The sequence below is a fragment of the Mastigoproctus giganteus genome, chromosome 6 (assembly GCF_048544385.1).
Source record: "Mastigoproctus giganteus isolate SK-2022 chromosome 6, ASM4854438v1, whole genome shotgun sequence".
Classification (NCBI taxonomy): domain Eukaryota; kingdom Metazoa; phylum Arthropoda; class Arachnida; order Uropygi; family Thelyphonidae; genus Mastigoproctus; species Mastigoproctus giganteus.
Genome location: NC_143580.1, coordinates 189,077,185 through 189,091,530, shown reverse-complemented (window position 1 = coordinate 189,091,530; position 14,346 = coordinate 189,077,185). Strand labels below are relative to the sequence as shown.

At 40.2% G+C, this 14,346-nt stretch overlaps 2 protein-coding genes across 5 annotated transcripts in view; one reads left to right on the top strand and one right to left on the bottom strand.

The window, feature by feature from the left end:
- Arv1 (ACAT-related protein required for viability 1) overlaps nt 1–14,346 on the bottom strand; it is a 494,559-nt gene that overhangs the window by 140,794 nt on the left and 339,419 nt on the right. The gene's annotated exons all lie outside the window — the stretch shown is intronic.
- LOC150084827 (dehydrogenase/reductase SDR family member 7-like) overlaps nt 1–14,346 on the top strand; it is a 158,580-nt gene that overhangs the window by 44,113 nt on the left and 100,121 nt on the right. For all 4 annotated transcript variants that reach the window (XM_090375573.1, XM_090375574.1, XM_090375572.1 and 1 more), the window contains exon 4: nt 8,922–9,114. In XM_090375573.1, the coding sequence (XP_090231699.1) occupies nt 8,922–9,114 (193 nt within the window). The remainder of the gene's footprint in view (nt 1–8,921; nt 9,115–14,346) is intronic.

Sequence of the window (14,346 nt, the reverse complement as noted above, 5' to 3'; positions counted from 1 at the left end):
GAAGAGGATATAATGATTGAAGGAGCAGTAATTGAAAAGGTGGCATCATATACTTATCTGGGACAAGTCATCAGCTGTAATAATGATAAATGGCTGGAAGTCAAGAGAAGAATAAATTTTGGATGGATAGCATTTAGGAAATATAGCCACATACTGAGGAGCAATATCCCAATTTGTCTGAAACGTAAAATAATGAACCAATGTATACTACCCACCATGACTTATGGAAGTGAAACTTGGGCACTCACCAAAAGAATGGAAGAGAAGCTGAGAACAACACAGCAAAGAATGGAACTAATTATATTGGGAATCAGACTGTTAGATAAGAAGAGAAACACATGGATTAGGCAGCAAACTCAATTAAAGGACATTCTTATCAAAAACTAAAGAACTAAAATGGTCTTGAGCAGGACACATAGCTTGTAGACATGGTGACGGATGGACTAAGAGAATAACAGAATGGTACCCAAAAGGAGCTGTAAGAAAACCTGGAAGACAACGATGGAGATGGACAGGTGAAATTCATGAGTTTGTGGGTAGTAAATGGATGGGCATTGCACAAAACAGAAGGAACTGGTAAGTTGCTGTAGAGGCCTTCATCCTGTTGTGGATTGATAATGGCTGATGATGATGATGTCAATCAGATTGGTAGCCTTTTCCTTCTTGTCGACAAGGTTATGTCCAGTCTGTTGTGCTGGATTGTTCTATCCGTTATTCTGGCGCTGTTCTAGTACAGCTTGTGGGTTGGGGTCTGTAGTACTGCTTGGGGTACTACTTGTTGTACGGTACACTTTCTTTGATCAGCTAGTATTTCCTTGCTGGCTTCTGATGTATTATCCTGGCTAGCTGGTTGTGTCTATGAATGTATTCAGTCTGGGTGATCACCTTGCATCCCATGGTGACATATTGGATCATTTCTGAGGCCAGGTGGCATCATTGACATGTGTCATCTGACTGTCCGGGCTCCTTGTCGATGTATTTTCTATAGTTTTTGGTGTTGATTACCTGATCTTGGATGGCAAGCATGACTCCTTTAGTCTTGGGGAAGAGCATCCTACTCATGTGCCATTCGTTGGAAGCCATTTTATCAATGTGATCTTGATGGAAATCATTGTAGTGTCTTCTTTGCCCATCTTTTTAGCTTTGTTTGTGCCATCTGGGTAGGAGAGGACTCCTCGCTTTGGTTGAGTGGGGTATGCCACTTGTCTATCTTCCTTATGGCCCGGTAGAGTGCTGCTGTGTTTTTCTGGAAGTAATCTTTCAGATTAGCTATTGCTGTTTTGTTTTGTTTGATGAGATCTATCAGGCCTCTTCCTCCCTCTTTCTGAGTTATTGTCAGTCTCTCCATGGCTGACTTTGGGTGGTCTTGGATGCTCTTGGTCATCATCGTCCTTGTCTTTCTTATGATATCCTCTAGCTCGGTATTAGTCCAATCTATGATTCTGAAGGAGTATGTTAGCACTGGGATTGCATAGATGTTTATGGCTTTCACTGTGTTCCCTCCATTCAGCTTTGCTTTCAGCAAGTTTCTAAGTCTCTGGTGTTATTTTTCTTCCTTGTGCTGTAACTGCTGAGCCTGTGTTATCCTCGGGTATTTGTAAGTCTCTCCCTCTGTCATGGCTTCGCTGTCTTTACCAGTCTGCAGCTGGTAGTTTTGGCCGAATAATTTCCCGCGATGCAATCCGTGTGTCTTGCATTTGTCTAGACCAAATTTCATTTTGATGTCATTGCTGAATTCTTCGGTGATCCGAAGTAGTTGTTGGAGGTGCTTCTCGGTTCCCGCTTAGAGCTTGATGTCATCCGTGTACATCAGGTGGATGATGGTGTACAAGTTCTTCCTTCCTTCCTTCTTTGAGGTTATATCCGTACTTGCTACTGTTGAGCATGGTGGATAGCAGGATAAGTGCTAGACAGAACCACAATGGGCTCAGGACATCTCCCTGAAAGATTCCTCTCCTGATGGAGATTAGCATGGTGATGTTTTCGACCTTAATGGTGGTTCTCCATTTCGCCATTGTTTCTTCTAGGAAGTTTGTCACTATCGAATTGACTCTGTAGATGTTCAGTGCCTCTATTAGCCAGCTATGAGGCATGGAGTCGAAGGCCTTGCGGTAAGCGATGTAGGCTGTGTATATGTTGCAGCACTTTGTAGGCTTGCTCCATAACTGTGGCATCTATGGTTGATTGCTCCTTGCATCCTTTCTGCTGTTCGACCACTTGGAGAGCCAGAACATGAAGTGCCGCAACATGTACACAGTCTACATGATTGGCCTGTAGTTCACTGGGTTTCTTGTATCTTGGTCTTTAGGCTTCAGATATGTGATTCTTTGATTGAGGAACTTTGCGTTTATCTCTGGGTGCCTTATCATTCAGGTGAACTGCTCTGCTGGTACTTGTGTGTGTAAGTGAGCATCTTGTACCAGTAGTTATGAACGTTATCAATTCCTGGGGTTCGCCAGTTGTGGGAGTTCCTGATCAACTGTTTTACTTCTTCCTCCTGAATCTCCCACTCTCTCATATCCTGTACATCCTTGATTTTCTTCCATTCTAGTTCTATCCAGGGGGGGGGAGGGCTTGGCTGTTACGTCTTACTTCACTGCTCCATATGTTTCCCCCAGAGCTCCTCGATTGTCGTCTGCTCAGGTGGTCCGCTTCCACCTTTCCTATCTTCTCTTACACTGGTAGAAGAGTGTCTGGCTCTTTGGTCCTTATTGAAGATTCGATTGTTTATTTTCTTCTGGGCGCTCTCTTTGTATCGGTGTAGTCTCTTTCTGAGTGTGAGGAGGTTCTGCTTCAGAGTGTCCAAGTGTATTCTCTTATTCTATGATTTTTAGTCTCATTTTTACTGTGGATGCTCTCTCTCTTGAAGATGCTCATCACTTTTCCAATCAATTTCTTACTCCTATTACCCCGTTGGTACTGGGTCAGTTGGCCTATCTTGACTGTTAATTCTTCTATCTTCTGCTGAAGTCTCCTTTCCCATGCTGGTGGTTCCTTCTTTTTTCGGTTCTTCTGCTGCTGGTCTCTCATTTGTCTTGCATTAATCCTAGTGGCTATGGCAGCAGAGTATGTAGCTGTGTGGATGGCCTCCATTGTTGTCAAGGTAATGCAGTATTATTTGCCAATTGAGGTTTTCTGTGACTCTCCCCAAGATTCTATCGGGTGTCTGCTTCAATATCACATGGGTCTTTGTGGGATCCATTCCTTCGAATTCTTTTAGGGCCTTCTTCCACTCATCTTCTATTCTGGATATCACACGACCTCGTCTCTTTCCACTTCAGCTGCTCTGGGTTGTATTTCTCCTTGCTCTTCCTCCTCTGGTTCAGTGTTGTCCATACTCTTTGTTCTTTATAGTCGATCATTCACATCCTGCTTGATTTTTTCCAAGAGTGCAGGAGCTGTTGGGTTGTTATTATTATTATTATTGCTAGTAGTATCATTGGCAAATCAAGCTGATACAGCATCAGCGTAAAACCCACTACCTATCTCATTGGCCTGTTCTCCCTCTAATCTTCTGTCTAATTCTTTAAATTTACTTAAACCATCCACTTCCGTGACACCAGGCGGTAGTTTGTTTCAACAATCAGTTACTTTCTGACTGAAAGCAAATTTTTGCACGTCTATCCTATAGCCATCCTTTTTTTAGTTTGTCTCCTTGTGTGTGTATTGTCCAAGAAAGAGTTAGCATACTATCATCAACATTTAGTTTACTCAATCCATTTAAAGCTTAAAACACTTCATTCAGGTTTCCTTTCAAGTACCCAGTTTTCAAGCGCTGCAATTTACAGAACTGAAATCTTTAATGGTAAAAGTACCCATTGTATGAGGGGGGGGTATCAAAAAGTTCATACCCTTACCTAGAAATAATAGCCCTAGAAAGGTGAAATTTCACAGCAACTTTAATCCTTTTCTGTGTACTGCCCATGTATTGTAACACATTTCTCCCATCTATGGATTAGTTGTTTAATGCCTTGATCATAGAAGTCCACACTTTTTTGCCTGAAACCATGATTCCTCTTCATTGATAATTTCTGAGACGAATCAAAGCAGCATGCATGGTTTTTTCATTTCTCAAAATAAGAACAAGTCTGACAGTGCTAGATCAGAAGAATAGGGTGAGAGCTGCAGTAGTTCGAAGCCGCACTGGGCAATAAAGTTGGTGGTGGCAAACCAGTGTGAGCCGGTGCATTGTCTGACAGAAGACGGATACCTTTGGTTAACATTGCACGCCTTTTCACCTTCAATGCATCGCATAACTTTTTAAAAAGATTTCTGTAGTATTTTCCAGTAAGTGTGGAATCATGAGGTAGGTAATCTGTCAAGATAACCCCTTTTCTCTCCCAAAACACAGACAACATCACCTTCTTTGCAAATGGAGTGGTCTTTGCCTTTTTGGGAGGTAGGAAGAGGTGTGCTTCCACTGCTTTGACATGTCTTTAGTCTCTGGATCATTAGCATTAGTAGAGGCACATGATGCAAAAAAAGCAAGCTTTTACAACATCAGTAAAAAAAAAAAAAAAAAACATTCCCACTTTACTGATCCATTCATTCAAATGTTTGTCTAGTTCTGCCTTGAATTTATTTAAGCTATCAACTTCCACAACAACAGATGGAAGTTTGTTCCAGCAATCAACTACCCAATGGCTAAAGGCAAATTTCCGCACATCTGTTTTACAACTGTCTTTCCTCAGGTTTGGAATCTGAGCAAGAGGAAGAATCCCATCAGCATTGAGCCTGCTCAATCAATTCAATGCCTTATACACCTCAATCAGATCGCCTCGCAGGTGCCTAGTCTCCAGCAGCTACAATTTCCAGAACTTAAGATTTTCTTCATAAGAGCACCCCTTTATTCCTTTCACCAGTCTTGTTGCTTCTCTGTACTTGTTCTAGCAACTCTACATCCTTCCAAAATGAGGCTTCCAGACCTGTACGCAGTACTCAAGATGTGGAATAACCATTGCCTTATACAAGGGAATAATCACCTCCTTAGCCCTGCTCGCAAAATTCCTGTATATCATTTACAAGACACCATGACCTACTCTGGCAGCCTGTTTGCACTGTTCAGAAAACTTCATAGCTGACACAATTAACCCAGGTCTCTTTTATTTTTCACTACTCTGAGTGTAATACCACATAGTTGGTATATTTCTCTGGGTTTACTGCTACCCACATGTAACACTTTGCATTTGTCAATGTTAAACTTCAGTTGCCACTTCTCAGCCCATCTACCAAACTTTTCCAGATCCTGTTGAACTTGCATATTTCATTACTGTTATTAACAACCCTGCCAACCTTTGTATCCTCTGCAAACTTTGACATTAAGCTTGATATACCTTCACCAATATCATTGATAAATACAGAAAGCAAAAATGGACCCCTGGGATCTCCACTAATAACATTAGTCCACGTAGAGCAGTACCCAGTGATCACCACTCTCTGTCTTCTCCCACTCAACCATCCTTTTATCCATTGTAGCAACTTGCCCTTAATGCCATACTGCTTCAATTTGTACAGTAGTCTTCCATGTGCAATAGTGTCAAAAGCTTTCCTGAAATCCAAGTATAGGATATCAAAATTATTTTTTGTATCCAGATCCCTTGTGACCACATCATCATATCCAGTCAGATTGGTCAGACAAGACTTTCCCTTTACAAACCCACGCTGTGTCTGAATTATTACTGCTGTCTTGTCTAGATGATCGTGCAATGCTTCTTTAACCAGTTACTCCATTATTTTCCCTGGAACAGAAGTCAGACTAACAGGTCTGTAATTACTCATTTCACTTTTTTTGTGAATTGGATACATATTTGCACATCTCCAGTCCTTGGAGACTTCCCCTGAGTCCAAGGATGCTCTCATAATTATGGCTAAGGGTTTGCTTACTTCCTTTGCAGTCTCCTTTAATATAACTGGATAGATCCCATCCACCCCAGGTGCCTTTCTTATGTTTAACTTCAATAATTTCTCCTCCACTTTGCTCTCAGTTATTACAAAATCATTTAACTCCCTGTTGGAGTTTAATAAACTTCTGGCTCTCTCCTCCTTGAATAACTCTTCATGTGTGAATGTTGATACAAAATACTCATTTAGTTCGGCAGCTGTCTGAGAATGATCATCTACAGTGAAACCATTGATATCAGGTGGATCAATCTGATTCATCCTCTTACTTTTAGAGTTTATATAAGAAAAGCAAGTTTATATAGCATCAGCAAAAAAAAAAAAACTTCCCGTTTTATTGATCCATTCACTCCAAAAGTTTGTCTAGTTCAACCTTGAATTTATTTAAGCTTTCAACTTCTGCAAAGACAGATGGAATTTTGTTCCAGCAATCAACCACTTGATGGCTAAAGGCAGATTTCCTCACATCTATTCTACAACTGTCTTTCCTCAATTTCAATTTATACCATTTCAGATGTGGAATCTGAGCAAATGGAAGAATCACATCAGTGTTGAGCTTGCTCAAACCATTCAAGGCCTTATACACCTCAATCAGATTTCATGTCCAGACTTTGCAATTTGCAGAACTTAAGTTTTTCTTTGTAACAGCAACCCTTTGTTCCACTCACTATTATTGTTCCCTTCTCTGTACTTGTTCCAGCAGCTCTACATCTTTCCTGAAATGAGGCCTCCGTACCTGTATTCAGTATTCAAGGTGTGGCCTGACTGTCTTCTAACTTCTCTACTAATGCTGGTGTCCCCCAAGGTTCAGTTCTTTCTGCCGCTCTTTTCCTCTTGTATATTAATGACCTTCTTCCATTGACTGAAAATCCTATCCATAGTTTTGCCGATGATAGCACATTGCATTCCACTTTCCATTTTGAGAAACACTGCCCCGCTGAATCAGCTTCAACTTCTCGAATATCTGCCATCAATTCCTTAAATTCCGATCTCCAGGTAATTCTCCAGCAGGACAAAGACAACTTAGTTGATTTCAATCCTTCTAAAACTCAGTCTTGTCTTATATCTTGTAAAAAAGGATTCTTCTGCTCCTATGCTTATCTTTAGTGACACTCCGATTTCTAGGCAAGTTGATATATCTCTTTTGGGGATTTCCCTTACTTCTAATCTCTCTCTTGGCACAAGCACATTAGAAATATTGCTTCCTCTGCATCTAAAAGACTGGGTTTTCTCTTTTGCTCTCAGCATTACTTTTCTTCCAAACAACTGGTTCACTCTATAGAAATTGCAAATCCGCCCTACCATGGAATATTGTTCCCACATCTGGGGTGGTGCCTCCAAAACCTCTCTCAGGCTTCTGGATTTCATTCAGAAGAGGGCAGTTAGGTTAATTAATGACTCCTCTCTAACAGAGTCTTTCCACTCACTGTCTCATAGACGTACTGTTTCTGCTTCATGCCTTTTCTACAGTTTTCCATGGGCACTGTTCTTCTGAATTGGGTTCTATTATTCCTGCTCTCTCTTTCAAAACAGTCTGAACACGTGCCACCACCAGCCAACATCCATTTACTGTCCAACTTCAAACTCACAGAACCAACTTTTCATCTTCCTCGTTTATTCATTCAACTGTTGTTTTCTGGAGAACCTTCCTTCATATGTATTTCCTGAAAATTACAATTTACAGAAGTTCAAGTCTAATGTCAACAAATATCTTCTTTCATCTTCCCAACCTCCAAGCCAAGCACAGTACTAAGTATTATAGGTTCTAATACCTCTCATGTTTGGGGTTTTCATAAAAAAAAAAAAAGAAAAAAAAAAAGTTATTTCTACGGATATAGGGATGGTTAAGCAGAAGAAGACAGAGAGGGGTTATCAATGGGCACTGCTCTTCATGGACTAATATTATTAGTCAAGTCCTCTAGGGTTCAATGCTGGGACCATTGTTGTTTTCACTATTTATTAATAAAATTGATGAATGTATATTCAAGCTTAATGTCTAAGTTTGAGTACGTACGATAGAAAGGTTGACAGGGCGGTTAGCAACAATAGTCTGCGTTAGCTACTTCAACAATAGTCTGCGTTAGTTACTGCAACAAGATCTAGGAAAATTGAGTCAACATGCTAAGAAATGATAGTTGATATTTAACATTGACAAATGCAAGGAGGGACTTGCATATTAATAGCAATAATCGCAGAGTAACTTATCAACTGTGTGGTACTTCACTCATGTAGTGGAAAATGAAAATGACCTGGTGTTACTTCTACAGTCAGTTATGAAGTTTTCTGAGTATTGCAGACATTCTGCCTGCACAGCTCACGGGGTTTTGTCAATGATATACAGAAATTTTGCCAGCAAGCTGATTATTGCTTTATGGTTGGGCTGCATATTGAATATCATATACAGGTCTTTAGACACATCCTTCCTCACTTTAGGAAGGATGTGAATCTACTGCAGTGGGCACAGAGAAGAGCATCCAGATTGGTAAAGGGAATAAAAGAGTCAATTTACCTACAAAGGCCTCAGGTCTGCGATTTGCAGTGTCTGAAGACTAGGAATGTGCGCAGTGATCTGATTGAGGTGTTTCAGGCTTCAAATGGATTAGGTAAGCTGAATGTTAATTGCATTGTTTCCCTTTTTGAGACCACATACACGAGGAGGACATAAATTCAAGTTGAGGAAAGATGATTACCGGATAGATGTGTAGAAGTGTACCTTCACCCTGTGGATGGTTAATTGTTGGGACGGGCTTCCATCTGTTGTTGTGGAAGTGGATGGTTTTAATAAATTCAAGGAAAAACCAGACAGTTGCTTGGAGAGTATGGATGGGTGAAGTATGTAGTTATTTTTTTTTTTTTTTTTTTTTTTTGCTGATGGTATATAAGCTTGCTTTCATGCGTCATATTTCACTACTACTACTACAATTAAACAAATTATTTTTAAAGTTTGGGTAACATATGTATTTCATCTTTTAATGTTTGTGTTTCTCAAATAGTTGTAATTTTTTTTTTTTTTTTAAATACAGATTGATATACTTGTCAACAATGCTGGACGTTCCCAGAGGGCTGCCTTCCAAGATATTGACATTCAGGTTGATCGAGAAATGTTTGATGTTAATGTTTTTGGAACTGTAAATCTTACCAGAAAAGTTCTGTCTCATTTTTTGAAAAAGAAGACTGGTCACTTTGTGGTAACTAGTAGTTGTACAGGAAAGTTTGGTAAGTTAACATTTTTTCTCTCCCCATCCCGGCACTTCCACTTTCCATTTATATAGCAGGTCATCAGCATGCAAATAACGAGTTACTTATATAATGTCTTAAAATCCACATACAATACAAAATGCAGCAATATCCTTGTATATTTTCATCTTATATATTTTCACCTTGTATATATTAGCATTAGCATTAGCATTAGTAGAGGCATTTGATGCAAGAAAGCAAGCTTATGCAGCATCAGCCAAAAAAAAAAAAAAAAAAACCCACTTCCACTTCACCCCTCTGTTCGTTCAAAATACCTGTCCAGCTGAGCCTTAAACTTATTTAGGCTATCAACCTCCACCACAAGGGATGGGAGTCTGTTCCACCAACCAACCACCCGCTGGCTAAAGACAAATTTCCTCACATCTATCCTACATCTGTCTTTCCTCAATTTGAATTTATGCCCTCTCAGGTGATTTTTCTGAGCTAGAGGAAGAATCCCATCAGCATTGAGCATGCTTAAACCATTCAAGGCTTTATACACCTCTATCAGATCACCTCGCTGGTGCCTAGTCTCCAGACACTGTAATTTGCAAACTTTAAGCCTTTCTTCGTAAGAGCACCCCTTTGTTCCATTCACTAATCTTGTTGCCCTTCTCTGTACTCGTTCCAGCAGCTCTACATCCTTCTTGAAATGAGGCCTCCAGACCTGTATACAGTACTCTAGGTGTGGCCTGACCATTGCCTTATACAATGGAATAATCACCTCCTTATCCCTGCTGGAAAAATTCCTGTATATCATTGACAATACTCCATGAGCTACTCTTGCAGCCCGTCTGCACTGCTCAGAGAACTTCATATCTGCCTGCACAACCACCCCCAAGTCCCTTTCATTCTCTACCACTGTCAGTGTAGTACCACAGAGTTGATACATTGCTCTGGGGTTGCTGTTTCCCATGTGTAGTACTTTACATTTGTCAATGTTAAACTTCATTTGCCACCTCTCAGCCCATGTGCTCAACCTTGACAACCCTGCCAACCTTTGTATCATCTGCAAACTTGGACATTAAGCTTGATATACCATCATCAATATCATTTATAAATACAGAAAACAATAATGGACCCAACACTGAGCCCTGAGAGACTCAACTAATAACATTAGTCCACGATGAGCAGTGTCCATTGATTACCACTCTCTGTCTTCTCCCGCTCAACCACCCCTTTATCCATAGCAGCAATTTGCCTCCAATGTCACACTCTCCAATTTGTGTAGCAGTCTTCCATGTGCAACAGCATCAAAAGCCTTTCTAAGATCCAAGTATATAATATCAAAGTTATTCCCTGCATCCAGTTCTTTTGTGACTGCATCATAGTATCCAATCAAGTTGGTCAGGCAAGACTTCCCCTTAACAAAACCATGCTGTGTCTGAGCTATAACTGAAGTCTTGTCTAAATGATCCTGCAGTGCTTCTTTAACCAGTGCCTCCATTAATTTTCCTGGAACAGAAGTTAAGCTCACAGGTCTATAATTACTTGTGTCAGCCTTTGATCCTCCTTTGTGAATTGGGGTCACATTTACACATTTCCAGTCTATGGGTACCTCCCCTGAGTCCAAGGAAGCTCTCATAATTATAGCTAAGGGTTTGCTTACTTCCTTTGCTGCCTCCTTTAATATAACTGGATAGATCCCATCCACCCCGGGTGCCTTTCTTGTGTTTATCTTCAACAGTTTCTCCTCCACTTTACTCCCAGTTATTTCAAGATTCTGTAGCTTACTGCTAGAGTTGAATACACCTCTGGCATTCCCCTTGCTGAATAACTCCTCATGTGTGAATGTCGATGCAAAATATTCATTTAGTTTGTTAGCTACCTGAGCAGGATCATCAACAGTTGACCCATCAATATCAAGTGGACCAATCTGATTCATCCCCTTCCTTCTAGAGTTTACATAAGTAAAGAACTCTTTGCTGTTTTTCTTTGCATCCCTTGCCAAAGATTTCTCGTAATCTGCCTTCGCCTGCCTAACCTCCTTTGTAACTTGGTTGCATATCAACTTGTATCTATCATAGGCTTCTGTGTCATGTGTTAATTTGTAAGTATCCCATGCATTTTTCTTCTCTGCCATATGCCTCATTAGTTCATCTGACATCCATTTTGGCCTAAACCTTGAACAATATTTCTTAGTTGGTATGTAAAGCCTAGTAGCTTCCAAGATAAGTTCTTTGAATGCTTCCCATTTTGAATTTGCTGTTGGTAACATCATCAGTTGGTCCCACTGTATAGAATTTAAATACTGTCTCAGTCCATCGTAGTCGCCTTTACGGAAGCAATAACCCTTCCCTTTACCCCTAATGGTAGTTACCTCTTTGAGTAAATCCCACTTCAGCACACTGTGATCACTGCCACCTAGTGGTTCATTTATCTGCAGATTCTTAATGCATGAAGAATCACTGCTGATAATCAAATCAAGAGTATTACTCCCTCTAGTTGCCTCCCGAACATGCTGATGTAGAAAACAATCATCCAATAAATCCACAAAAGCCCTGCTAGTGTGTGAGTAACCAGCCCCCAAATTCCAGTCAATATCTGGGAAATTAAAATCTCCCATTATAAGACTCTCTGATTTACTGGCCCACTCTATTTCCCTGTACAGTTCCTTATTATACTCATCAGAGTCATTAGGCCTATAGCACACTCCTACTCTCAATTTTGATCTCCCAATGCTTATGTCACACCAAACTGACTCAACACTGCACTGTCCAGCGATGTCGACTGGCTTCACTTCCTTGGTTTTTATGTGTTTCTTAACTAACAGCATAACCCCTCCCCCCTTCCTATCCTGTCTATCCTTTCTGTAGACGTTGTACTCCCCAAATTGCAGTTCTGCATCCCTTATATCTGTGTGACACCACGTCTCTGATATCCCAACAATATCTGCCTTTGATGTTTTGAGCAATACCTCAAATTCATCAAATTTATTTACTAAACTCCTAGCATTGGTGTACACGCAAGTATACCTGCACCTGTTTCTATTCTTAGCTACCCATGTGTTTACTTGTACTGCAATGGCTCCCAGCAGTCTCTGAAATACCATGCATCTTGTTTTTCAGGTTTCTGCTCATTCTAATAGAAGCAGTGCAAGAATCTCTTTCACCTCTGCCAGTGGCTACTGTCAATCTATTGGTCTTTGTCTCCCCCCAAGCTAGCAGTTTTCCGACCCACCTAACACTGCCTCGATAGCATCAGCAAATATTCTTGCACCCTTTCTATTTAAGTGTATCCCATCCCTGTAGAAGCAATCTCTCCTGTTAACAAGTACAGTCCAGGCTTAAAAAAATTCTACCCTTTGAGCCTTGCACAATATTTCCAGGGCCGAATTGATCGACAATGCTCTCATCATATACTCCCTCCTATCGTGTCTGGGCAGAATTGCAGACACTTTCAAATTCAACCCTATTTCACGGCTTTTTTTTCAACAGTGACATGTACTTATTAAGCAATTCTGCCGGTCTCCTACTCTTAATATTATTAGTGCCAACGTGTACAACTATATCACCTTTTGTGCCCTTAAAAGATGATATTCGCTCTACAACGTCATCAACCTTTGCCCCTGGCAGACATACCCTGGTCCTGTTCCACCTATCTTTTTTACAAAGCATGTTCCCCGTTTCCCTGACAATAGAGTCACCAACAACTACTAGTTCCTTCGGGACCAGCGCATTCTGCCTTGTGGGTTGTCTCTGTGTCATGCGATGCCCAAGTGCAAGCTCTGGCGTTGATGTGGGCAGCTGAGAGCTTGATGGGCCCCTCAATTTAGTTTCTTCGAGGGCATCCACCCTGTCCTTCAAGCTCTCATATAGGCCTACAAGGACGCCGAGTTGTTGCCTGATATCGATACACTCCTTGCATCGCGCACACACAAAGACATCCCCCTCGGCAGTATCATGTCCCGTACCCGATTGCTCTGCAAACATCAAGCAAACAGTGCATTTTATAAGGCTGTGAGTCAGAGGACAACTGCCCCCCTCAGTTCTGCTCTGAGCCACAGCACTTCCATTAGCTTGAGCCTTTTGCTTTGCTACACAGTAGAACGTTGATTATCCAGAAGGTCAGTGATGTTTCTTCTTTTTTTTTATTAATGGTAGTACAGTAAGCTCCAATTATAGTGATCATGTTTGCAAATTGAATTTTGATTATAATAAGTAAAAGATTGAGTTTACTACCTGTTTATAACAGATTGTACAAACAAAAAGCCCAATAAAGCGGAAACTGCAGATTGTTTTTATTGTTTTATGGTTGTGACCTCTAGAATTCTATGTGACCTTCAAAAATGTGCTTTAGAAAAATATCTCAGAGACTACTGGGTTTTCTCAGAAACCACGAGTGAATTTCAGATTAGTTTAGCTCCAGATTCGGTAAGAATAATATCGGCCCAAAACTGTGCAATTTATCATTTTTCTCAATTTTTTATGGTAAAATGTGAACAAAAAGAAAATGCATACTTTTAACATTGCAACAAAAAATGGAAATTATTAATAGAATTAGAAAAGGTGAAAATTTAGGAAATCTCTCCAAAGAGTTTGTGGGGACTTCAACAATTTACAACATCAAGAAAAATTCCAATGATATATAACAGAATTTGTGTCGATTATGGATAGTGAAGGAGGATCTAGAAGTAAAACAAAACGTTGAAATCTGAAAATGCCACTTTAAATGGTGCACTAAATTTATTTATTTATTTTTGTTTTTTGTTTTCTGCAGAGTGAAGTTTAGGTGAACCAGTGTCTGGCCCAATGTTGTGTGAAAAAGCATTGGATTTTAATCGAAAATTAATAGGTAATGAAAAGTTTTAAGGGAAGCACAGTTGGCTGAAAAACTTTAAACTGAGACACGGTGTATGTGGACTAGATATTCAAGACAAGAAACTTTCTGTAGACAAATTTGGTAGTGGTGTCCTTTGAAAAGTAAGTTTGCTTCAGTTATAGCAAATTATGAGAAAGAAAACACTTATAATATTGATGAGACAGGCTTATTATGGAAAGCATTATCGAGAGAAACCCTAGCCACTAAAAGAGAAATGGCTGCACCAAGTTTTAAGATGAGAAAAGAGCGAGTTACAATTGCTATGTGTGAAAATGCCACTCGGATGCACAGATTGTCCGTGCTCGTTATTGGTAAGCCAAAAAAACCGAGAGCATTTAAAAATATTTCTAATTTTCCTGTTTTGTATTAAAAGCATAAAAATGCCTGGAT